The sequence below is a fragment of the Equus przewalskii genome, chromosome 14, assembly GCF_037783145.1.
Source record: "Equus przewalskii isolate Varuska chromosome 14, EquPr2, whole genome shotgun sequence".
In the NCBI taxonomy this organism is placed as follows: domain Eukaryota; kingdom Metazoa; phylum Chordata; class Mammalia; order Perissodactyla; family Equidae; genus Equus; species Equus przewalskii.
Genome location: NC_091844.1, coordinates 18,955,714 through 18,981,306, shown reverse-complemented (window position 1 = coordinate 18,981,306; position 25,593 = coordinate 18,955,714). Strand labels below are relative to the sequence as shown.

Sequence of the window (25,593 nt, the reverse complement as noted above, 5' to 3'; positions counted from 1 at the left end):
GGAACCAAGAATAGAGACCAGTGATTCTCAGACTGGAATGTGCATCGGAATCGCCTGGAGGTCTGGTCAGACCAGAGATTGCTAAGCTCCTCCCAGAGTTTCTAATTCAGGAAGTCTGGGATGGGGCCCAAAACTGTGCATTGCTCACAAGCTCCAAGGTGATGCTGATGCTGCTGGCCAGGGACACACTTTGAGAAGCACTGGCTTAGGCTGAACATCCTACATCAGAGGTAGGAAACGGGTGCCCATTCTGCTCACAGCTAAGCCTTAGTTGTGCCACACAATGTGTTAATTGTTTTAGGTAGTTACCACATTTAAAAACCGGGACATTTTCCAGAAAAATCCAGACTTCTGATTTCTATTTAAAAAATAGGAAGGTCTGGGAATTGGATAAAGGTGATCAAAAAGTACAAGCTTCCAGTTATGAGCCAAGTACTAGGGATGTAATGTACAACATGATGACTATAGTTAACACTGCTGTGGGGTACATAGGAAAGTTAAGAGAGTAAATCCTAAGAGTTCTCATTTTTTCCCCCTTTTTTGTATATATTTGAGATAATGGATGTTAACTAAACTTTTTGTGGTAATAATTTTACAACATACATAAGTCAGACCATTATGCTGTACACCTTAAATCTATCCAATGCTGTATGTCAATTATATATCAATAAAACTGGAGGAAAAAAGAATAAATTATGTAATGCACTTCCAAATTATTAACAAAAAAGGAAAATAGGAAGTTCTGGCCACACTGGTTGCACATTTCCACATGGCCAACGACAGGCTAGAACCCACTAGCCACTGCCCTCTTTATACTTGGCATTTTCACCTCCCAAATGCCACAGTTCCTGTTACTCCCCACTTCCAACACAGGCAGCTTCATTCATTCATGTTACCTACCCAGCCCCTATGGATATTTAAGTTTGTGATCCATGATCTACACAAGCACCTTTAATAATACAGGATTCAACAGCTTGGATAGACCATAACTTAACCAGTCCCCAGTGGCTGGGCACATGGGTTGTTTCTACTTATTTTATATCATCAATCACACTGCAATTGATAATAACCAACGTACCTCTCTGTCACTAGCTCAATCATTGTGTGGGATAAATTCACAGAAGTTTCATTGCCACATCAATTTGCTATGCAGTACACCCCACATAAAGATTATAGCTACCATTTTAAATTAAAAGTCAGCCAGCTAGATGACACTCTTCTAGGTCGACATTTTTAATCAACCAATAGCAGTTCTCACGTCTCTTTCCTTTTTGGCTCCACCCTAAGCCTTCTGGTATCTTAAACAAGCATCCAGCTAAATTTGCCGTTTTAGTCCATAACTTCTGGCACCAAAAGCTCTGTGAGGACATCCTTTAGTGACATCCTCAAAAATGACTTTGTTATAAGAGAATTAACCAGAATGCCAGTACCCATTGCATACTCAGCACTACCGAGCGCCCTCCCCTCTCTCACCCACACACACACACACACCTCGCACACAAGGGTGTTCACCTTGAATTGGATACCTGCAACGAGACACCTTTGAAATGATGCCAAAAATCTACCCCATTTCCCAAAATCTGTATCTTTACTCTGGGCTGAATTGTGTCCCCCCCCAAAATTCATGTGTTGAAGCCCTAACCCCCCATACCTCAGAATGTGACTGTATATGGAGATGGGGCCTTTAAAGACATAACTGAGTTAAAATGAGGTCACTAGGATGGGCCCTAATTCAATACGACTGCTGTCCTTACAAAAGGAGGAAATTAGGACATAGTCACACGCAGAGGGGAGACCATGTGAAGCCACAGGGAGAAGACCGCTATCTACAAGCCAACGAGAGAAGTCTCAGAAGAAACCAACTCTGTAGACACCTTCACCCCAGGCTTCCAGCCTCTAGAATTGAGAGAAAATAAATTTCTGTTTTTTAAGTCACCCAGTCTGTGATGCTTTGTTATGGCAGCCTTAACCAATTAATACAGTCCCTTATGTCCACCAAAGGCATTTAACATGATTTCTGTTGCATCCCCTATGAAGGAGACTGGAAAAGCAAGAACACTCTAGTCTCGTGCCTTCATAATCCCTTTACTGATCCTCCCTCCTTCTGCTTATTTCCTTCTCTCTCTCATTCTCCACTGTTTCTATGTTCCTATTTTGTTTAATTGAGAAGCATACCATTGTTTCTCTTTTTTTTTTTAATGAAGGATTTCCCTTTTTTTTCCCCTGGGAAAGATTCTCCCTGAGCTGACATTTATTGCCAAACTTCCTCTCTTTTTGTGTTGTTTTTTCCCTCCCCAAAGCCCCAGTACATGGTTGTATATTCTAGTAGTAGGTCTTTCTAGTTCTTCTATGTGAGCCGCCACCACAGCATGGCTACTGACAGACAAGTGGTGTGGTTCCACGCCCAGGAACCAAACCCAGGTCACTGAAGCAGAGTGTGCTAAACTTTAACCACTGGGCCATCAGGGCTGACTCCCACTCTGCTTCTCTTTTCTGTCTTCTAGGCAATGGCACTTATTTTCTGAACTATCACACTCCACAGCAGAGCAGGGAAGGGGGGGAGGGTTGGGACAGGTGGAGAAGGTGTGCAGCGGGAAGGGGAGGGTCAGAACAGGAACCTAAAAGGAGGCTGACAAGGATCTTGGAGGCTCCAAATCTAGGAAGGGAGGTAGGAGCAGCAGGGGGAAGGGGGGCCAGGAGGGGGAGGGGGCACAGGCAGGTGTCAGGACCCTGATCAGTCACAAATTGTCTCAGATATCTACACATACTTTCTCTCTGCCTAGTGCTAGGTTTACAGAACAATCCAGTAGGGGTTTTCACCCTACAGCCTCTCAAAATCACTTCCAGCCTGGGCTGGGTCAGCAATATAAGCAGTCCTGTCAGACAGCGTCCAGTCTGTGACCATTGCAAACACAAACATGGCTGCCTGGTCACAGGCAAGTTGGGGACACAACTGAAGCCCAGACAGCACAGAACATGCCCAGAGCTGTCCTCTCCCTGAGAAGCCAGCAGCAGCACCCCACCTGCTGGTATTCTGCTCAGTGACAAGCAACTTCCCCTATGCAACACACCCCCCAAGAGCAGAGGCTCCCTGTGAGCCCGGCCCGCACCTGGGGTGGAGCCAGGGGAGGCAGGGATGGGGTCTCTTGGGCTATGATTCCACATTTTATGATTCCACAGCCCTTGAGGAAGCTGGTACCAGGGCCCCGCTCGCTCCCTTTTAAGCTCTGAATGACCGTGAATAGAAAGGGAAGGGCCTCCACGGAAGAATGTCAGGAAGGATGGAGGAAAAGACAACAGAGAAGAAATGCCATAATGTCCGTGGCGTGACGTGATACAATATCACCAACATCCGCCTCGAGTCCAGGGCAGCCCCCTTGTTCCATCTCTGGGCCCTAGAGCACCTTGACCTGCTGAGACCCTAAGGGGCTCCTTAGAGGGTCCCAGGTAACAGCTGGCCCCAATCCCACCAGTCTCCTTTCCCTTCTCCCCTCCCCTGTGAGCAGGTAGACTCTGCCTTACCCACCCCTGCTAGGGAGGTGGACTCTCTGGAGGAGGAGGAAGAGCTCTTCTTCCTTCCTAAACAGACATGCTGGGAGTTATTCCTGGAGTCTCGGGGTGTCCTGGAGCTGGTCCACGAAGGGAGAGCTGGCTGCAGGGGTTCAAAGGAGCTCTCTATTCCCAGCCTAGCTCGCAAGGGTAGGAGGCAGGGATATGGGACAGAACCGAGGCTGCAGCATCCCCTGAAGGGCTTCTCTTTTGACCCCAAAGGCAGCTGAGCAGGCAGATCCAGCTGAGATCAGAGCACCAGCAGCACATGTGGTGTCCACGCACGTGTACAAAAATACTTAATGTTTTCTAAAGCTCGCTTGGACATTAGAGGAGCAGCCCAGAGCCAGGGAAAGGCAGGATCAACCCCTGCTTTGTCTTTGAATCCCTAAAATAAGGAACAGAGGGCCGAGCCCATGCTGAGCGCCGAAGAAATGTGTCCCAAATAAAAACAAGCAAAAAAGGAAAGACGACTCAAGTCCTGAGCAGGCTGTTCTCAGGTGGAAACAAAGCTAAAGCCCGCGTCTCGGAGCTGGTGAACTTCACAGCCAGCGAGGAGCCACACGGTTGATTCAATTTTCCATTCCTGGTCAAAAAGTAAGAAATGAAAGTGATGGCCACGGTAAAGAAATGCTGTGGAAGATCCCCTGGGAGAGCTAATGGCCTAGCGCAGACTTCCAGTTTATGAAGACAGTGCCCACCCACGACGTCAGTGTTGATGGTCTATGCGAAAGCACGGACCAGGTTAATTCAAGGAATAGATGTCACGGGCTCCTAGGGCATTTACAGTAACCGCAGCACTTCGCCCACCTATGCATAAGAACACAAAAATATTCTATAAATATGTTGGGAAAGACTGTGAAAAAGCAAAAGAATGAGATAAAAGTGGAAGGATTGAACTTAATGTGAATTTTAAGTTGCCAACTTGTTTTTTATTGCGGTAACATTGGTTTACAACATTATATAAATTTCAGGTGTAGATCGTTATATTTTGATTCTTGTGTAGATTACGTCATGTTCACCACCCAAAGACTAAGTACAATCCATCACCACACACGTGTGCCCTTTCACCCTCCTCCTTCTAAGATGCCAATCTTTTTTATTTTTTCTTCTCCCCAAAGCCTCCCAGTACATAGTTGTGTATTCCAGTTGTAGGTCCTTCTAGTTCTGTTATACAGGCTGCTGCCACAGCACGGCTTGATGAACGGTGCTAGGTCTGTGTCCAGGGTCCGATCCGGCAAAACTCTGGGCCACTGAAGCAGAACGCACGAACTTGACCGCTCGGCCACGGGGCCAGCCCCTAAGATGCCAATCTTAGCATGGCTGTTAGAAAGGCTGTATTCAACTTTTTAAGTAATTAGCACACACTCAGGTTGTGTCCCATTTTAGCCAAGCTACCTACACGTTCACTGATCTCCCACTGGTCTTTCCAAGCTCTGCCCATTGATATCTGACTTTCACGTGTCCTACCTGGCTGACCTTCTGGAGTGGTCCACTCATTATCCAACAACCACTTGTGAGCCCCTCCCACAAGCCAGACACCGTGCTAGGATCTGAGGTACAAGGACAAAGAGGGCAGGGCCCAGCCTTCGAGGAACTCACACCTTTGGGGGAAGCAGTCATCAGGGCTCCAGCAGAGGCTTTCGCAAGGATGCTTAGCACCATGGATGGTCAACTGTGGGCTTGGGAGGTTTTCACAGAGGAAATAATATGTAAGCTGGATCAGCCACTGGTCAGACAGACAGAATGGGGAAGGGTTCCCAGCAGAGGGGTCAGCGTGTGCCCACACACAGCTCACGTGCCTCAAAGCAGTCACTATTAAGGATGCTCACGTTCACAAACAAATCTACCCATATTTTAGGATCCAGTTCCCTTTCGGAGTGTTCGCATATTTTTTTCTGGGCTTTTATTTTAAACCAAACCTACACAGGAAAAATACAATGTCAAGATCTCCATCTTGAAGCATATTCCACTTCGATTATGGAAAATGTGTAAAAGTCACTCATCAGCATCGTGGTCAGCTTCAAAGATGAGACCACCTGCTTTTATTGGGATTTATGATGGGGGAGCAAGAACTCCCTCAGCAAATCAGACGTGTGAATCTGGCAAGAGGCAGCACTTAGAAGCAGAACTACATTAGAAAACAAGAGCCCAGGGAGCCCAGGCCAGCCCTACAGTCTCTACACACTCTTGCAGGGCCTCTGGGAACAAAGACCTGCCAGCCTCATGTGAGACTATGCAGAGAGACCTGCAAAGTACAAACAAGGCACTGCGTGGTACTCCCGTGACAGGTCTCCCCTGAGCCTGGCAGGTCCCCTCCTCCTCAAGGAATCTGACACTCCCTCCTCAGGAGACTTTCTCAGGCCTGCCAGCACCTCCCCAGCTCCCACTCCTCCACTGTTCACCAGGCCCTTAATAGCAAGAGCTGGAGAGATGAGCATCTTTCTAAGAATTTGCCCTGCCTTGCCAGGCAGATCATGAGTGTTTGGGGACAGGGGCTGCCTCCACCACCTCGCCTGCCCTGGAGCTTTCCAGAGCCCCATCCGAGGGCCAGCTGTTTCTTCTATTAGGTGGCTGACCCCTCTAAAGACAATTTGCTCCAAAGAAGAAAAATCCCCATCTTCCCCAATACCCCAAAACTGTGACTCAGAAAATGCACTTTTTCATAAGACCCAGAAGTACGTCCCCTGGCCCAAATCACTGTTTTAAGGTTTCACCTTGTGGAAAAGAAAAAAACGGGTTTTCAGCTGAGAGAGTAAGTTTTAGGGTCCTGGTGGTAAAGAGGGCAAGAACTCATGGTGACACCTACTGCTGGAAAGTACAGTAGAATAGTGACAGCTGAAAGGCAAACATGAAAAATGTTAGTGCCATCTATTGGCAAGAGTAAACAATAACAAAGAAACAATTCTTGGCCAACAGCAATTCAGATCCTGAGAATGAGCACCTTGGGGTTTGTAAAGGACTTTTACTTCCAACTAACTGCCTCTTGGGATGCTAAAAGCCCAGAGATGCAGCCCTTGCACTTGGAAATCAGAGGGCAACCCAGACCTGTTGGTTGCATTCATATTAGCTTTTGGATCTCATGACTCAGACCCCAAACCTAGATGCGACAGGGTCCCAAAGGACAGACTCCAATGCTGAGGAGGCTGAGGTTGTCTCAAATCCCGCCCCACCCTACCCTGACATCCAGTCCATCACTGGGGAAGCAAGCAGGAGAATTGTGTGGTTAGACAAGAGTCACTCTGGTCAGTCCCTCAGAGGAAGCAATAGACTGTGCCCCATGCCTGGAGCCTGTGCAGAGATGCCTGGTGGCGTATGACTGTGGAAATGGGATTTACGAAGATCCTTTCCCTAGGGAACCCAACATCTTCGATGAGAACCCACCTGTGCAGATGGGTAGGGAAGTGAGGGGAGCCCTGCATCGCTGAGCCTCCAGCTCTGTGCTCATGTACTCCCTTCACGTAGGAATGGCAAGGTAGCCAGCAGTACCAAGTAGGCATGAACAGGAGTCATAACTAGACTCCATCCTGGAGGGGTAAGGATGGTGTCTGCCCCGAGAAGGCAAGATCAAATCCACGGACAGGACAGCTTCCCTGATGCCAAATCAAGATAGCTGAAGGGAACGATTAGCTCTCAACAGTAGAGGAGAAGTGAAGGGGGAGAGAAGAGGAGGCAAAATAATGGAATCGTGAAGGATCTAGAACAGAGAGAGGCCTGGCAAAGTTACACACTCCTTCAATCACTCATCCCACAGAAGCTTCTGACCATCGACTATGTACCAGCATGGTGTTTCCAGCATGTGCCTTGGAAAACAGTCGTGAGTCCTGCCCTGGAGAAGCTGAGCACCTGTATTGCAAAGACCACAGGTTCTGGGGAGCAACAACCCCATCACACCCTATCGTTATGTAGCACCGTGCTCAGCAGGAATGCAACAGATGTGTTGATTAAATGACTACAGGAATGGGTGGCTAGGGGGATAATTTGATGAGCTCACACCCCGGTCTTTGAAGTTTAGGGCCAGCTGGGCAGGGATGGTTTAATACTGAGAAGTCTATGGATAGAGGTCAAAAAAGAAAGACATAAGATCAAGACATTACTGAAAGTCACTAAGAGAGTAAATCTTAAAAGTTCTCACCACAAGGAAAAAAAATGTTGCAACTATGTGTGGTGATGGATGTTTCCTAGACTTATTGTAGTGATCATTTCACAATATAGGCAAATATCGAACCATTATGTTGTACACCTGAAACTAATATGATGTTACATGTCAATTATATCTCAATAAAAAAAGACATCACAACAGAGGCAAAAAACCCAAAAAGATCTTGATAAAACTCAACAACCACTTCCACTAATAGCAACAACAACTGCTTCTGATGAATTTCCTAGTAAAACAGAAATTCAAAGATGTTTCACTCACATCATAAAGACTAATAAACTGCCAGCATCATAGTTAATGGTGCAACATCAAAGGCACCCTCAATCAAGTTACAGAAAGGAGGCTGCCCTTTCTGACCACTACCACTTCATGCTGTTCTAGTGATCCTAGTCAACACATTAGGGCAAGAAAAAGAAAAGAGGCAAACTGTGGAAAGGTGAAGACAAATAATTATTTATCAATGATATGTCTGGTCACTAAGAAAGCAAGACAGTCAACTAACAGTCTTAGAATACATGATTTCAATTAAATGGTTAAATTAATATACAAAAATTAACCAATGGAAAATAGAATGAGAAAAGAGTCTTTACACCAGCAAAATTTATATTAAAAACAATGAATAAAGGGACAAATTGAACAAAATCTAGATCAAGACCTCTACAAAATAAAAAAGGGGATTAAAATAAATGGAAAGGATAAACATGTTCCTGGATTATAGGGCTTAACATGAGGGAAAATGTCAGTTTTTCCCAAATTGATCTAGAAATTAACAAAATCATAATGAAACCAAATGATTTTAAGAATCATTAAGGAAAGTGAAAGCATTATCAAATTTTTATAAGGTAGCATAAAGCTACCATCATTAAGATGTGGAATTAACACAGAAATAGGCAAACAGATCAATGGAACAAAATGCAAAGTCCAGAAACAGAATGTGTGTGTGTGTGTGTGTGTGTGTGTGTGTGTGTGTGTAAAAGAGATATGCTAAAAACAAAGAGCATCGCAAGTCAGTGGAGAAAAGCTGACCCTAGACCAGTGACACCAGAGGGCGTTATTTAGAGGTTCCCCAGAGCTGAGCCCTGACTAGGCAGAGGGACAAAGGGACAGTGATGGGACCATCCCAGGCAGCATGGCCTCCAAGTGGACTTGCCTCTCGGGCACACTCATTCAAAAACAATCTAGATCAGCGCTGTTCACCAGAAATACAGTGAGCCACAAACCTAATTTTAAATTTTCTAGTAGCCACATTAAAAAAGAAGGAAAAAGAAACAGGTGAAATGAGATTTAATGATATATTTTATTTAACTCAATACATCCAAAGAATTATCATTTCAACATGCCATCAATACAAAAAATTATTCATGGTATATTTTACTTGCTTTCTTCATACTTGGTCTTCAAAATCTGTTGTGTATTTTCCACTCACAGAACTCTCAATTTGGACACTAAATTTTCATCAGAAATACCTGATCCGTAGTTCAATTTTATAAAATTCATAGTTGAAAAAGAAGATTCACATACCCAAGTTTTCCAAGCATACTTAAAAGTTTTCCAGTAAATGAATCAAGTATCAGTTTTTAAATTTTACTTAAAATTAAATAAAGTTTAAAATTCACTTCTTCTGTCACACCAGCCACAATTCAAGTGCTCAAGAGCCAGCCATATGTAGCCAGTGACTAATGAATTAGACAACTTAAGTCCAGGATCGTCTGCTACAACTCAAAACTCCAGGGTCTCACACTGACCACCATGTCCTGTTGGAGACTCAAAGCCACTAGGACCTTTAACCCATCCAGAATTAAACCCAAATTCCCCCATTTGTTAGCTCTGTGATCGTGGGCCAGTTTCTTAAGACCACTGAGCCTCAGTTTCCTCATCTCTAAAATAGGGATGCTACTCCCTATCTTGCAAAATTCTGAGGATTAAATGTAAAACGACCAGACACCTGGCTCATAGTAGGCACTGTATGTCAGTTCTCTTCCCCTTACATCTGTGGAGTATTTATGAAGTGTTTTCCAATTTACTGTTTTATTTGTTCTGACAATAGGGGGGTAGGGCAAGTATTATTATGCCCATTTGAAAGATGAGAAAACTAAAGTTCAGAGAAGTTAAGTGAACAGCTCAAAGTCACACGCTGGTAAAGTGACGGTGCAGGAATTCTAACCCAATTCATCTGACTCTGGATCCGGGGCTTCTCCCACCACCAGTACAGCATTCCAGCTTCAGCCAGTGCCTCAGTCTCAAGCTGCCCCCGCACTGCAACTCAAGAGGTGGGTGGGGAGCCCTGGAGCGCAGGCCCTCAGAGCTCCTCCCAGGCAGGCTGACAGCCCTCCAAGGCAAGACTCATCTTGCCCATCTGCTCTCTGCCTCTTCCCTGCACCTGGCTGGGCAAAGCAGCCTCGGGATCCTTCCTGCGGGGCCTGGCCATCTCCCTGTCTCAGTTGCAGTCAGGCACCCACTCGCGTCCTTCTCCAGACCTTCAGTGATCAAGGAGGAAGGAACCAGCCACTCCTCAAATGGGCAGGAGAAGACAGGGGCCCTAGGGAATGAGTGACGGCTCGTCTTCTATCAAAACGAATACAAATGATCTTCCTGTACTCTGGACTTGCTGAAAAGGTGACTCCATCGACCACCACCCCAAACACTCTGATGGAACTCTACACAGCAATGAGAATGAGCGATGGACGTCTACACAGGAACACGGGTGAGTCACAAAGGAAAGGTCACGCTGAGTGAAAGAAGCCAAGCTCTAGAGGGGGCATCCTGCGTAAATCCGTTTAAGTGAAGTTCTAAAACAGGCAAACGAATCGATGCCCCAAGATTTTCAGGATAGTGGTTATCCTCAGGGTGGGGGAGTGAGGGGGCTTCTGGGGAGCTGGTGCAGCTCTGGGTCCCACCCTGGGTGCTAGGCACATGGATGTGTTGTGAAAATTCCTCAAGTGCACTTTTCCGTATAGTTATGCTGCAATAAAAACTTTATGCTAGCTTTCTGGAGTGACGGAAACGTGCAATAAATCGATCTGGGTGGTAGTTACACGGTATATGCACATGGTAAACATCACTGAGCTGTACACTAAGGTTGTGAGCATTTTCCTGTTTAGAAATGAAGCACAGGGGAGTTACACTAAAGAAAGAGTCTCAGGAATAAGTCATATAATTTTTCCCCCTAAATTTAAACAACTACAACCTCGCTGGCTTAAACTCAAGGGCTTGTAAGAAATTTAGTATACAAATATTAAATACCTACATGAACCCTGAAAATGTGTCCTGAAATCAACATGACAGTCTAGTGTATAAGACTAGTGCTCTAAAATGTATCTTAAATGATCTTCAATTAGTAGTATTATCTTAAGAGACAGTGCTATACACCTTCCTTCAAGGATATCTTGCTTAAGCTAAGATTTTACTTCCAAGCCTTTTTCCCCCCAACTGCAAGCATGAAAGAAGGCTTTGGCTCAGATAAAAGTGCTCACAAGTTTCAAACCTGTAAGGTCAAATTCAATAAGCCTTTAAATCAAAGCATCTTTCTTTTGCAAAATATTGTATTAAATGCAAACATTGGAAAAGTTAGAATATGGGCCCTTTGGGTTTCCAAAATAATGCAAGAAAACCCCCAGGAGATGGATGCAGACAATTAGTGGTCCCTTATCTTGTCCATAAGTCTTGATGTGCCAAACAAATTCTATATTTTAGCATCTGAGTATTTATTAATACTATTAGAGAATTTTAGCAAGGTAAATTCGCTAAAAATTTCATTATCAACTCAAGAACACTATTTTTAGGCTCTTGAATGTCCTTAAACGCTTTAAATAACAATCCGAGTTCAGCACTTGAAGAGCTGCTAACGCCTAGAGAGTTGAGTTTTATTCCGAGGACCAATATCCCAAGGCGAACCACTAAGAATATTTGCAAAACAAGAATAGTTATTTCATATTACAAAATTCCCATGGCCCCCCCAGAGGTATCTAATGCACTTTAAAACATCAACAACAACAAATATCACCAAAACAATCAAACAACAGCACTTTAATAAAGTATTGCTTGTCTTATGAGAAGTGAAGAACTTCTTGAACGTCAGCCAATGCCTTCAGGTAGGATCCGTAAACTATGGCTAGGAGGAGCACAACTCTGCCTTGGAAAGGAATTCCTGGGGGGAGTGTCCTAAAGAGGGACAGCAATGATCTCAACAGGACTGATGTTACCTCAAACGGCCATGGCTAGTATCATTTTCAAACTAGGCCATAGCCCGTGATAGCCAGTCTAGCATTCACACTGTCCACATCCTCTTAAAGCAGCTCCTTAATGAATGACCTGAATTAAAATGAGTAATAAAGCATGCAATATTTGTTGGGATGACAAGAGAAAACAAGTTTGCTTTTGTCGTAATACACAAATAAGCGACATAACTGACTAGTAGCCTTATTTTTTAATCCCCAGAATAACGCTCTTAAGCAAACACAATTTTAGATAAACTGTGCTTCTGGCCCATCTCCTATACTGTAATTCAGTAGATTCACCCACACAGTCAAGCGCCAAGTACTTCACGCAAAGAGGGTCTTACCTGTGAAAAGTTCAGCCCATTCAGTGGATGGCACTGCTCTTCCACCTTTTCCACCGCCCCAGTCTGCTTCCTCAGCCTCTCAGCCTCCTGGGCAAGGTACAGGTCTAAGACGGGCACCCCACGGGACTTAATGTCCACTTCGGTCAGAGAGTTGACCATGAGCATCACCCAGACCGGCCTCTTCCGCTCCCAGTTCCCCGCGATGGCATTGAAGAGGTAGTCGGCATAGAGACCCTGACCGCGCTGGTCTGGGGTCATCCACGAGGGCATCATGAGCTTGACATACTCTAGGTGGCGCTTGAGGCGGCAGTAGATGTCCCTGGGGAGCACATCCTGGAGGTTCTCGCCCTGCGGCAGCATCTGACAGCTGGTGAGAGCCGAGATAGTGTAGGGGTCCGTGAGGTCCAGCTCGAAGTACACAATGCTGCTCTGCTGAAAAGCCTCCTTGGAGTTGTCCGGGATGAAGTCCCAAACCCGGGTGTATGGGACGTGGATCGTGCCAAAGAAGTAAGATGGTGGGTCTCGTTTTATGGTCCACAAGAAGGAATTCAACCCACTTTGCTAAAAGGCAAAGAGACAACATCAAGATGTCATATGGAGGGTCAGGAACCTGAGAGGCGAATTTAAGAGACAAGTCACACCGCAGGAGAAAAATTATCAAAATAGGATTTAGACTTTTGAGTCCAGGTAGACTGACCTCCCAGGAAGAGAAGCCCTCAAGGCAGCCTGTATTTCAGCATCCTTTCTCCCTTTTCCATCAAAGTGTTGATTAAAGACAAGAAAGCAGTAGCAATCACTACCTTTGAGTTTGTCCCTAGCAATGAACCGGGCAGGAGTTAAAGAGGGGATTCTCAAGGGGCTCCAAGTTCACACCTGCTACAGGAGAGAGACACCTGGGGAGCCCAGCATTTCCTCCCAGGCAGACCTAATGGTCTCCGCTTCTTCCGATCTCAAACCCAACATTCCCAAAGGCAGAGGCTCTCGACTCTGGCTGCACACTGGAATCACCTGCAAAGCTTTTAAAAGTCCGATGTCTGGGTCCCATCCAAGACCAATCACATCAGGATCTCTGGAGGTGGGGTCAGAGGTGATATTTTTAAAGCTGCCCTGGTGGTTCCAAGGTACAGCCAAGGTTGAAACCATGGTCCTAACGAGCCCCTGATTTCACAGTTCACTCCTGTCCCTTTAGAACATGGATTGTCCTATTGCATTTCTTTCCTACAACAGACTTCTTGTTCAATAGCAGAGAATTGTGGCCGAGTGGCTAAGTTTACGCCCTCCACTTGAGCAGCCCAGGGTTTCACCAGTTTGGATCCTGGGTACGGACCTAGCACCGCTCATCAAGCCACGCTGAGGCGGCGTCCCACATAAGAGAGCTAGAAGGACCTACGGACGCCGCCTCAGCGTGGCTTGATGAGACAACTATGTACTGGGAGGTTTGGGGGAGAAGAAAACAAAGATTGGTAACAGATGTCAGCTCAGGGCCAATCTTTAAAAAAAAAAAAAAAGTAGCAGAGAACTGGATGGTGTTCCATGGATTCTCTCCCAGAAGTTTTACGTCCTGAGCAGTGGGGCACACCCACCTGAGGCCAAGCCATTGTGTCCTTTGCCCCGACTGTCTCTCAATCTCAACAACAGGCATTTATCAAGTGTCCGTTTATTAAGAAACATTGTACAAAAAAGTGCACAGGGCAGCCCTCAGGAGTTCAAGTAGAAAGGTCAGATATACATATGGGGTGAGCCACGCATCAGGCAACCGGGAAATGTAAAAATCCAGGTTTATAGGAAAGAAGATTTGGAACACATTCTCTTTACAAAAGGCTTAATTTGAGTAGCCTTTTAAGTAACAGCTTTCCTGGATTGTGGGGTTTCAATCTGCAATCAATTCTCATTATTTGTCATAGTTATGGTCTACAAAGTCACCAGAAACAGTGAATTAGTAAATACTGAACCCGTGATCCTGGCGGAAATACAAGGTTGGGTTCCTGCCAGCCTCTGGTCACAACATTTTCAACAACAGATCAATACCCAACCTTGTTTTCCATGTGCTTCTGTTGAAAAGCACCTTATCTAATATATGCATAGTGTTGCTTCATTAACATCAGACTCACAGCCAACAGCACTATAGCTCAGGCCTGGAGCTCATCTCACACACGCATGCTCTCCGTCAGGCGCATCACAGCCCCTTGCGCTGAGGAGCACCAGACAGCACAGCAGCACTATGCTTGGGGACATTTAAACAGTGAATCACCTACAAAAAGCACAAAAATGCAAAAAACATGGCGCTAAGTAGACACAAAAATGACACTTGCTTACGGTATGAGACGAGAAACAAGAAGGTGGAGCATCAATTTGTTGGATCGCAGCTGGGAACGTGAACAGTGGGCAACTCCAATTGCTCACAGCCTGGGCATGTCTGCACATGACCGTGAAAGTGCCATAAGCACTGGGGTTACGAATAAGTTTTAGCAAGTAGGCAAATTCACGAATATGGAACCTACAAATAATGAGGATCAATTGTATTTGCAGTTGTGTGTTACTGTTTAAGCTGCAGCAACCTGTTTTCAAATGAAAGGCGACACAGAATCTCAAAATATAAGACCGACAAGAGTGGAGCTGGTTGAAGCAGGGACCCTCCTCCCACAGCCTTTGACCTTCTCGGCTCCACCTCCCCTCTTGCCATCTTCCACCAAAACACCATCTGACCACTCAGATGCAGGCAGAGGCAGGCAGGTGAACACGTGGGCTGGGGGTGAGATAATGGGTCCGGAAAGGTCAGCAGCAAAGGAGCCCACAACTCTCCATAAAGGATATTGGCTAAGCGACCCTAGCCCCTGCTGGCCACACGGGGACAGGTCTGGTGCTCCAGAACGGACTTTTCAAAGAAACTAGAAATCCTGATTTTAAATAGAATCTTCTAATTGGAAAACATTGCCTTGATTTTCTTAAACAGCACGCAAGCCAAACACAGCCTATCTCACCAGCCCCCAGCCTGCAAGGCTGTTTTTTAAAGTATTTAAATTACAGTTCTGCTCTCACACACATCTTTTCAAGAATGCACTAACTGGGCAAAAGATGCCTAATTTCTGCTTCTTTCTCAGCGCCCCCATCTAGATTTTTAAAAGCCACTTCATTTCTCTGCACCTCAGTTTCCTCATCTGTAAACATTAGATAATAACCCCTGCCATAGGTTACGGTAATAAACAAATCAGACAGGTAATTGTTAAATGAATGAAGAGAGGAAAGAAAGAATGTATTTTAAAAAAAATTTTACAAACCTACCAATGGTTGAATTAATATTAAGAGATGAAACAGGTATGGGGTCTCCAGGCAGCCCTCAGGCATCCTCTTATGGGACAATGAGGGTCCCCAGGTTATTTAAATACTTTAAAAAGCCAAATGGAAACTGTACATCTACCAAAAATCAGTTGCCAAGGCTAATTAAGTAATCTAACCTCTCACGGTTGGTTAGAATTAGATCAAGCTCGCTAATCAAAAACTGAGTTTGACAGTTGTGGCTTTGGTCAATTTAAAATGGGTAACAAAATAATGACCTATAAATGCAACTGGTTCGCTAGACGTGGCCTTCCCAGCACAGGTTTAGTCTGGCTTATTTGTTCATTTTAGGGGGTAAGTTGATGACCAAAGGAGTGCTGGATGGTGACTTGACTGGGGACGACCACTGATCTATGCAAGAGATCTAGTCACACAAGGTCCATGCAGTCTACCAAGGGACTTCCAAGCGGTTTCCAACTGGGAGACGCAGCAAAAGGGCTAAAATGCTATCATTGACCCCATGGGCACCCACTTCATTGTCATTTATCAGGAGACCATGACATTGAACAAATATACTCCCGGAAAACCCACACTGCAGGACCACGGGGTATGTGGAGAGGCGAGGTGAGGGGGCGCGTTGTGGTGTGCCTTTGGCTTGTTTTTATCCGATACACTAATCTCCCTAATGTCCCATCCTACCCCAAAATACCTGCACTTCTCTTCAGAAGCATAGTCTGTTCATCTCTATGTACCATTTTTATTTTATTATTCGGTTATTTTAATGTGGCCTTTTCAATCAGTGTTAGACTAGAAATACAGTCACGGTATGATCTTTTCACTGAAAACTGCTCAGATTTTTTAAAAAACAATACTCAGGCCGGCCTAGTGGCGCAGTGGCTAAGTTTGGTGCACTCTGCTTCGGCCGCCCAGGGTTCACAGGTCTGGATCCCAGGCGCAGACCTACACACCACTCATTAAGCCATGCTGCAATGGCGTCCCACATACGAAAATAGAAGAAGACTGGCACAGATGTTAGCTCAGGGCCAATCTTCCTCAAGCAAAAAGAGGAGGATTGGCAACAGGTGTTAGTTCAGGGTGATTCTTCCTCACCAAAACAAAACAAAACAAAACAATACTCATGTTCTGTCATCTAGCCACGGAGTAACAATAACGATGCTCAGAGCAGCGGCTGATATTGAATGTTCACTGGCTGCCAGGCACCATCCTAGCATTGCACCTGGCTTATCCTACTACATTCGTTCAACACTTATTTCTTCCACAATTATTTATGCTGTGCCTACTGTGTGCCAGACACTGTTCCAGGCACTAGGGTATTCTAGGCATTAGGAACACACCAGTGAATGAAACACAGGCCCCTGCCTCGGGAATGTTAGTGATACTATTGTGGAGAACATGAAAGCAGCAAAGAGAACAGGGAGCACTGGTGGTGGAGGGATGTGGTCTTAAACAGGGTGACCAGGAAGGTCATTGAATGTCTGGTAGGACATTTAAGGCTTGCCCTGAAGGAGGTGAGAGGGCAAACTGTGGGACTATCTGAGAGAAGAGCATTCCCTCCAGGAGGAAGGAAGAGCAGTGCAAAGGCCCTGAGGCAGGAATGTCGTAGTGATGAAGGAGCAGCAAGGAGGCAGCGTGACTGCAGCGGGATGACTGAAGAAAAAAGCAGGAGGCAAAGGTCACAGAGGTGAGCAAGGCCAGGCCACACAGGACTCGTTGGCCGCTGGAAGGGCTCAGGCTTTTATGCCAAGTAGGACGGGCACCAGCACAGGTTTTTGTGAGAGGAGCAGCACGAGCTGACTTAACCTGTTAGCAGGATCACTCTGGTGGCTGTGATGAACAGACTACTGAGGGGTGAGGGCAGATGCAAGGTCAGTTAGGAAGTTACTGAAATAATCCGGGTGAGAGAACAGAGTGACAGCGACAGAACTGACGAGACATCATCCGATTCTGGATCTATTCTGGAAGCTCAAGCCAACAGGATCTGCTGACATATTGGCTAATTAAAAGGACGAAGTTGCCATCAACCACGATGTAGAAGACAGGGGGTGGAACAGGATTCGAGGGGAAGGTCAGAAGTTTGGTTCTGGCCCTGTTGAGTTGAGACGCCAAGCAGATAACCAAGTAGGGAGGTCAAGTTGGTAGGTGGATGCACGAGTCTAGAGTTAGGGAGAGGCCTGGGCCACAGACAAAAATGAGGGTATTGTCACCACTTAGATGTTATCTAAAACCATGGGACAGGATGAGATCTCCAAGGGGACGACGTGTAACCAGGAGAGAAATGGTCTAACCTTGCGAAATCAAGGGAAAGCAGACCAGCCAGCAAAAGAGAATGAGAAGCGGCCAGCGAGGTGGTTGGGCAAATGAGAGGAGCAGGAAGCCGACCGAAGGAAGAGCTTCAAGGAGAAAGTCAGCAAGTGGGTTCAGTGTGGCCGATGGGCCGAGTAAGTCGAGGATCTGAGAACCGACCTCCGGACTGAGCAACACTGAGGTCACTGGGAACCTGGACAAGAACAACTTTGGTGGCATGGTGGGGGTGAGAGCCTGCCAATGCCCACTCAGGAGAGTATGGGAAGAGAAGAACTGGGAGGACACACAGCTAAATAAGACACTGGCCGTTTCCAGATGGAGACATGGAGGCCTTAAGAAGTCTATTATGTTATCCTCAGTCACAGAGTTGCTAAGTGGATCCAGGATTTGAAGCCAGGCAGGCTGGCTGCTGAGCCCGGAGTTTCAAACACCACGTTATGCAGCCTTAACATGCGACAGACTTTACTGGAGATTCAGAGTCGTATCTTTTTCAATTAATCTCCTAGTAGGTGCCATGTTGTCAGGAGAGCTGCCTGCCTCCAAACCTGGAAAGGCTCTGTCCAGCTCCCCTTCCTGGCCCCAGTGACCTGTCCAGATAAACCCACACTGCCATCTTTAAATCCTCAGGGTCCTACCTCTTGCGATTCCCTCTTTTCAGGATAACACAATTGGATGCTAAGCCAGGAGTTTTAAAGTGTTTTTAAAGAGTGATCCTCATCTTGTAGAGCTTCTTCAGTAACTGCAGTCCTGTTCTGACTGAACGGGGCACCCCGTCTCCCACTCTGCACCAGCAACCACCCCTGCCGGCCGTGACACTGCCCCGCGGGGATGCCGGGAGGGCACAAGCTGGAAGAAGAGTCTTCAGGGCTTCTGATCAGGGAGCTCTTACATTGCCTTTGTCCCCTGGTGAGCCCCCAGCCCACCGCAGTGACCATCCGGGTGCAACTGCCCTGCCTCCCTCATACTGACACTCTCAGGGGTAGGGCTGTTTGCCTCCCCAAAAACCCACAAAATTGCTCTACTGCCCCATTTCACTGTAACCGTGGCCACCACATGCTACTAGAGGACGCCATGTATTTTAACATTATGATGACTTAAAAGGAAAAAAAGTGAACCCTATTGACTTGTCCCTTCTAAACCTTGCTGCAATCGTTCTCAAAAGAGAAAGACACAGCCATGGATGATGGAGACACAAGAAGCTACAAGTTCCATCAGCTGAATTACCAGAGATTTTAACACACACGTGCGGAAGCCATGCAATGAAACAGAACAAAGGAGCACAATGACAACCTGTGTGATGTGGGCTAAGTCCCTAAGCAGCTGCACCCCTCAGCCCCTCCCATCCCAGCATCCCAGGACCTGTGACAACTGCACTTTTCAAAGACCATTCTTCAGCAGACCAGCTGGAATGAGACTAAAGTAAGTTGGCTTAGTGTATCCTTTTCATTCAGCAAACGTTTATTGAGCATCAGCTATGGCCAGACACTCTTCTAAGTGCTGGGGATGCAGCAGCAAATAGAACAGACAGAAATTCCTGCCCTAAGGAAGATTACATTGGAGGGGTTAGCAATAAACAAAAATTTTTATGAGATGGTAGTTAAGAGACACAGAGAAAAATAAAGCCAGGAAGGCAGACAGGAGGGCAGGTGCTGTGGGGGGTTGACATAACTTTTGATAGGCAATCAGGAAGGGTCTAGTTGAGAGAATATGAGCAAAGGCCAGAGGGAAGTATGGGTGCAAGCATGTGGACATCTGGGGGAAGAAAAAGCAAGTAAAGAACACAGTCAGGAACAGTGAAGAACACTGGAGAGTTCTGTTTGAATATCGATAAGGAAAAGATTCCACCTGTGCCGTGCCCAGGATAAAGCCTGCAGTGTCTGTGGACGGATGTGGCTCAGAAGAACTCTCTAATGATTAACTAAAGTTGAAAACCAAGCTGGCTCTCAAGCCACAGTCCCTCCAGAATGCTATAGAAATCTGCCACAAGGATTGGACGCTGGATCCCAGACCTTCACTCTCCAATCGCAAGACCCCAACTCCCTGGGGACCCACCCACAGTGCCCTCTAGGCGCAGGTCAAGCACACAGCCCTGCCACTGACTGCCCTTCTGACCTCCCCAGGGGCAAGACAGTGTGCCCACGCAATAGAACAGCGATTCTCAAAGTGTGGTCCAGGGACCTGTGGGTGTCCCCAAGACCCTTTCAAGCAGTCTGTAAGGACACAACTATTTTCATAATAATACTAAGACATTTTCCTTTTTCACTCTCATTCTCTCACAAGTGTACAAACAGAATTTTCTAGAGGCTACGTGCGTGTGATATCACCGCTCTGACGGTTATTGGCTTATGTGCTTGTGTATTTACTAACATTGTTTTTTAAACTTGCATTTTACTAATATTTCAGTTAACCCACATAAATAAAATCTCTCTGGAGTCCTCAATACGTTTATAGAAGGTAGAGGGGTCCTGAGACCAAAAAGTTTGGTATAGAATAAAAGACCCGGGAAGATAAATTCAAAAGAAGAGAGCAGAGAGCTTATCAGGACTCATCTGTAATAAAATAATCACGAGCTGGTAATAGATTTTGCCAAAGCGAAAGACACTCTGCTTTCAGAGGAAGGCTGGGCTTCTGCTTTGTATAACGAGCACGCAGCTGCCACCTCGCAGCAGTTTGGGGTCTCCCCGGTGCAGGCTTCCCTCTGCAGCCACAGCGCCTCCTGCGTTCCTGGACGGAGAGCCCCGCGTTTCAGCAGCCCCGGGCGCCTCAGCAACACCGCGCGCCTCCCCGGCCAGCCCCGTGTGCCAGGAACGGCTTAGGGAGGTCACCCTCTCCTTTGCCGTGGTTAGGACAATGAATAAAATTATGAATACCCAGAGGTGGACGCGGACCCGGGTGCTGCGCAGGTGTCAACGAAGGTGGGCTGACCCCTAAACGCCGGCACCCGGCGCCCCAGGGCGCACAGGCCACCCGAAGCACAAGCCTAGAATTACACGTCCCATGGCCAGGGATCCACAGAGATCGGACCCACCGATACAAACTCGCAAAATTCAACCTCCACGGCGCTTAGACGAGAGAGACTAGAGAGCGACAGAAAATCCCGAGCGTAAGAAAACTGATCAGGAAAAGGAAACATTCGTCTGGAAAGAGGTCCAGCCTCGCAGACGCGAGACCTGCCTGGTTTCCGCTCGGCTTCTGCTCCCACAGGGCTGAGTGGAGCCGGGCAGGTCCCTGGGCCTCCGTCGCCCCGGTTCCCCTCACCCTCAAAACGCTGATGCGACTATCTAAAGAAGCGCCATGTGCGCGAACGCAAGGCTGTCAGACCCGGTTACTCTGCGAATGCGCTCTGTGACCCGAACCACAAAGGTCGCTCTCTGAGCCTCAGTTTCCCAGATTGGTAAAACAAGGAAGCTGGCTTCAGCTCCCCAAAATCCCTTCTAACTCAAACATTGAATATACGAAGGTTAAATCAAGCAGCGGCGGGGTGCTTTTACCATTTTCGCTAAGAACAGGAGAAATTAAACACTAGGGAAGAGAGCGCAGAACAAACTTCCAAAGTAAATGTGCCTCCTCTGTCTTCGGGGATTCACCCCCGGATTTCTTGCGAAGCAGGATGGAGAGACCCAGGGGACCCCGCTTGGACTCCCTTCGGCTGACGACTGGCGAGGGCTGGGGGACAAGGTCTCACGCGGCCGGAGGGCTGCGCCCCGCGGGAAAGCAGGACCCGGGGCCGCGGCGGGACGCGAGAGCACAGAGGCGCCGCCGTGCGCAGTGGGAGCCCGGTCCCCAGAGTCGGCTCGGGGTCCGAATGCGCGGCGCTTCGCGGGGTTCGGAAGGTGACCACCCCCGGGAGGTGCCGGGAGGCCGCCTCACCCGCGCCTTACTTGGGGCTTGAGCTCGCAGTTGGCGGAGGCGGGCGCGCCGCGCCGAGGGGCTGCGCTCGTGGGCAAGAGGCAGAGGGTCGGCAGCAGGAACCAGCTCCAGAGACTCATCCTCCTCACAGCGGCTCTGAGGCCCGGGACGCCGAGGAAGGAGTGAGGCAGCAGTGGCCGCCCGGCCGGGCTAGCCAGCGGCCGCGGGGCTGCGCGCTCGCCGGGCGCCCGCCAAGGCGCGCCGGGCTCGGGGGCCCCGGGGCGCTCGCCTGCTGCCCTGCGCCTCCAGCTCTGCAGTTCGCGCGGCCGCCTCCGGGCGGGGTCCGGGGAGCCCTGCGGCCGCCGCGGCCACGTGGGACCCGGCCCTAACCCCTCCCAGCCCTCCCGCTGCCCGTCCGCCCCGAGCGGCTGCGGCCCTGGAGCCCCGGCCCCGGGTTCTCCCGCCCAAAGCCCGCCAGGGCCACCGGCCACCTCGTGAGCCGGCGAGAAGGGAAAAGTGAAGTTCCAGGACTGTCTTCTAGGTTCAACCTAACATCGTGTTGGCTGCTGCTCTTCCGTCTGCGTTTATGCTGCCAGTTCTGAGGGTGGCTCTTGACTGAAGGAGCTAGACCAAAGAAATAAACGAAAGGCTATTTTAAAAGGAAAGTTCACTTAGATAAAGGAAATCGCATGGAAGATTTGTCTGTAAAAGAGGGGAATAGCGTGTACATTCACTTAAAGTCTGGATCCACAAACGCCTTCACTTACGGGATTTGGGGGTATAGTATTAAGATGTGAACACTGAACTCAATGGATTACGGCAAAGATTAAATGAGGACATTTATGAAAGGCAACTCGTTTGGCGCCCATAGTAGGCCTGCAAAATGTGGTCGCTCCCTTTCCGATTCCAACTCCTTGAGGGGCTTCTCACAGCGTTGGTCCTTCAGGAAGAAAAAAATTATAAAAGCAACTAGCAGAGTCCGGCCTCTCCCACCTCCCACACAAGGCCTGAGTGCACTTAACCGCCTCTCTTTACAGCCCACACTTATCTTATGCGTGATTAACTTCTAAGTGGTGTTTAATGGAGCATTAGTAACAGGCGACCTTAATTGTTTCAAGTCCCTGTCCATTTTGAGAATCCGATAGAGAATGTGGACGATCTCCCCAAGGGGATGGTAGTGGGATGGCCCAGATATGCACACAATGGGAGGAGGAGTTTTCTGAGACCCCGAAGCCCAGCCGCAGCACTCCAGGAAAGAACCTCTGGCTTTAAAGAGACAAGTTTTTCAAGCTTTGGTTGCACGGGCGTTTAGACTTCAGGTGTTTTTGCAAAATCGCTTTTTCCTGTTCTAAGTGTGACTGAGGATTTGCTTTCTGGAGTTGACTCGCTCCCCTGTCTTCAAATGACTCCCTCTCAGCCGTCAGCCGGGCGGCAATCTTGATCCCCAAGTCGACCCAACACGCAGCCTGTCCGGGTTTTCCAGGTGCCAGCGCTGCCACCTACTGGCAAAAACGTTCTCCTCTGGTTGTGATATGAAAGCATGAAGAACTCAAAAGGAAGTACGGAATTAACTATTATTTCATACTCTTTCCCCTCACTCCAAATGAATTATCAACCAGTCAGCTGGGGTTAGAGAGAAGAGGGGGAGGATTAATGTTTGTTAATTTTCTCTTATTGTTTGTCTCTTCTATTTCATTGATTTCTGCTCTTACCTTTATTATTTCCTTTCTTCTACTTTGGATTTACTTTGCTCTTCTTTTTCTAGCTTCTTAAAGTGGAATCTTAGGTCATTGACTTTAAACCTTTCTTCCTTTGTAATATAAGCATTTAAAGCTATAAATTTCCCTCTAAGCACTGCTTTAGCTGCATCACACAGATTTTGAAAAGTTGTATTCTCATTGCCATTCATTTAAGAATACTTTCTATTTTCCCTGGTGATTTTTTTCTTTGACCATGGATAATTTAGAAGTATGTTGCTAAATTTCCAAACTACAGAGTTCCAAAAAGTAGATACCTTGTTATCGATTTCTAATCTAATTTCATTGTAATCAGAGAAGATACTCTGTATAATTTCAATCATTTTAAATTTCTTGGGACTTTTTATATGGCCCAGAACATAGTCACATGCTGAGTTTGAAAGGTCAGGTATGGATAACTGTGTTTGGTTCTAACATTTTTTAGGTGGAGCTTCTGGTACCAAGCAAGAGCTCACCACCCAATGTGCATAATGAGCCAATTTATCACAGCATCAGCCTTTAGGAAAAGAAAAGTCGCTTTATTTGCAAGATCAATCTGCAAGGAGACAAAGAGCACATACCCTTAGACCTGTCTCCCTGATCCAGGAGTGGGGGCGAAATTTAAGAGGTTAGGGAAAACAGGCTGGCACGCAGAAATGCTGGGAGAACAGGTTTTGATTGGTGGGCTTTAAGCATTTATGGTAAGGTTCTGAACATTTATGGTAAGATGGGAAAGGGATTCTAACCCTGGAACTTCCTGGATGACAGACCCCTCGCCTCTGATGAGAGTCCGACTTTTAAGTTCTGGTCATGTCCCAGTCCTTTGGTTCCATGGGGAGAAGAATCTTTGTTCCGGGGTCATTTCAGGTCAAGATTTCTTGTTCTCTGCATGCTCTGGCTACGTGACTGTGCAAATGTTCTGAAAAACAATTCTTAATCACTCTGTTGATAAGAGATGGGTCTGTTCCAACTGGCTCTAGGGGCCTCGTGGTTACACTCCCTGCCTTAGTCAGACTTATCATTAAGGAGGATTTATTCTGTAAGGCACTCGGTGTCCAAACATTCAGCAGAATCTCATCACTCTGAGTCCCCTGTCACTCCAAGGTGCTGCCCCAGACGTGGTGACAGGCAGGCTGGCATGGCCTCATCCTCACCTGCCCTCTAAAGACATCTAGGCTGAAGACCTTCCTGGATTCCCTTTTCTGTTCGGGAAGGAGATGCTAAATGTACCCATAGCCCCCTCTCTGCCTGTGCACAGAATTTCTGCATCTAGTTCAACTCCCTCACTTGAGTATTGTTCTTGGTCTATCCCACTGCCAGACCTGGATGTTTCTAAACCTTTCCCTGCTCCTTTCTGTTTCTCCTTCATGTACAGTTGATAACCCGTCAACTCATCTTCTGTCTACCTACTCTTAATTTCTTCCTTTGTGCCATTGCCAATGGCTTCCTAAATTTACACAAACCTGTGAAGCATGTCCCCTCATAGCAGTCACCTGAGGAAATTATACCCCAGCTGCCTTTTGGCTCTTTCCCAAAATCAGATCTTCCTCAAAAACAAAGGTATCAGGGGGCACAGAGGATTTGCCATGGCTTCTGCCACACCTCTGTGCCTTCTCCCTGACTTGCCCTGCCTGGCTTGGCTGACCTGCAGCCATCTTAGTCCTGAATCACTTAACACTCTGCACATTTCCCAAAATGGTCATACAGCCCAGGTGTGGTGGGCAGACCCCCTTGATCCTGCCTCCTGGTATTCATGCTTTTGTTTAATTCTCTTCCCTGAGCATAGGCAGGATCCGTGACTTGCTTCTAACCAATAGAATGTGGCAAAGGTGAGGGGATGTACACGTAGTGCCAAGCTTGCTAGAGTCTGTCTCTCCATTGCTATCTTTGAAGAAGCAAGCTGCCATGAGTCCTCCAACCACGAGGAAATGAATTCTGCCAACAACCCAGGTGAGCTCAGAAGCAGAGCCTTCCCCAGTTGAGGCTCTGATGAGAACCCGTCCTGGGCAACACCTTGACTGCAGCCTTGTGTTACCCTAAGCAGAGGCCCAGTTAAGCCATACCTGAACTCCTGATCCAGTGAAACTGTGAGATAATAAATGTGTGCTATGTTAAGCCACTGAGTTTGCGGTAATTTG

The 25,593-nt window shown here is 47.2% G+C and overlaps 1 protein-coding gene across 2 annotated transcripts in view; it reads right to left on the bottom strand.

Annotated features, from left to right (window-relative positions):
- Nucleotides 1–22,058, bottom strand: part of TRABD2A (TraB domain containing 2A) — a 56,439-nt gene extending 34,381 nt beyond the window's left edge. Inside the window, exons 1-2 of one of the 2 annotated variants that reach the window (XM_008515965.2) lie at nt 21,752–22,058; nt 12,270–12,830 (exon numbers count right to left, since the gene is read on the bottom strand). In XM_008515965.2, the coding sequence (XP_008514187.2) occupies nt 12,270–12,830; nt 21,752–21,859 (669 nt within the window). In that variant the 5' untranslated portion in view covers nt 21,860–22,058. The remainder of the gene's footprint in view (nt 1–12,269; nt 12,831–21,751) is intronic. The other variant, XM_008515966.2, reaches the window with a different exon arrangement.
- Nucleotides 22,059–25,593: the final 3,535 nt, after the last annotated feature.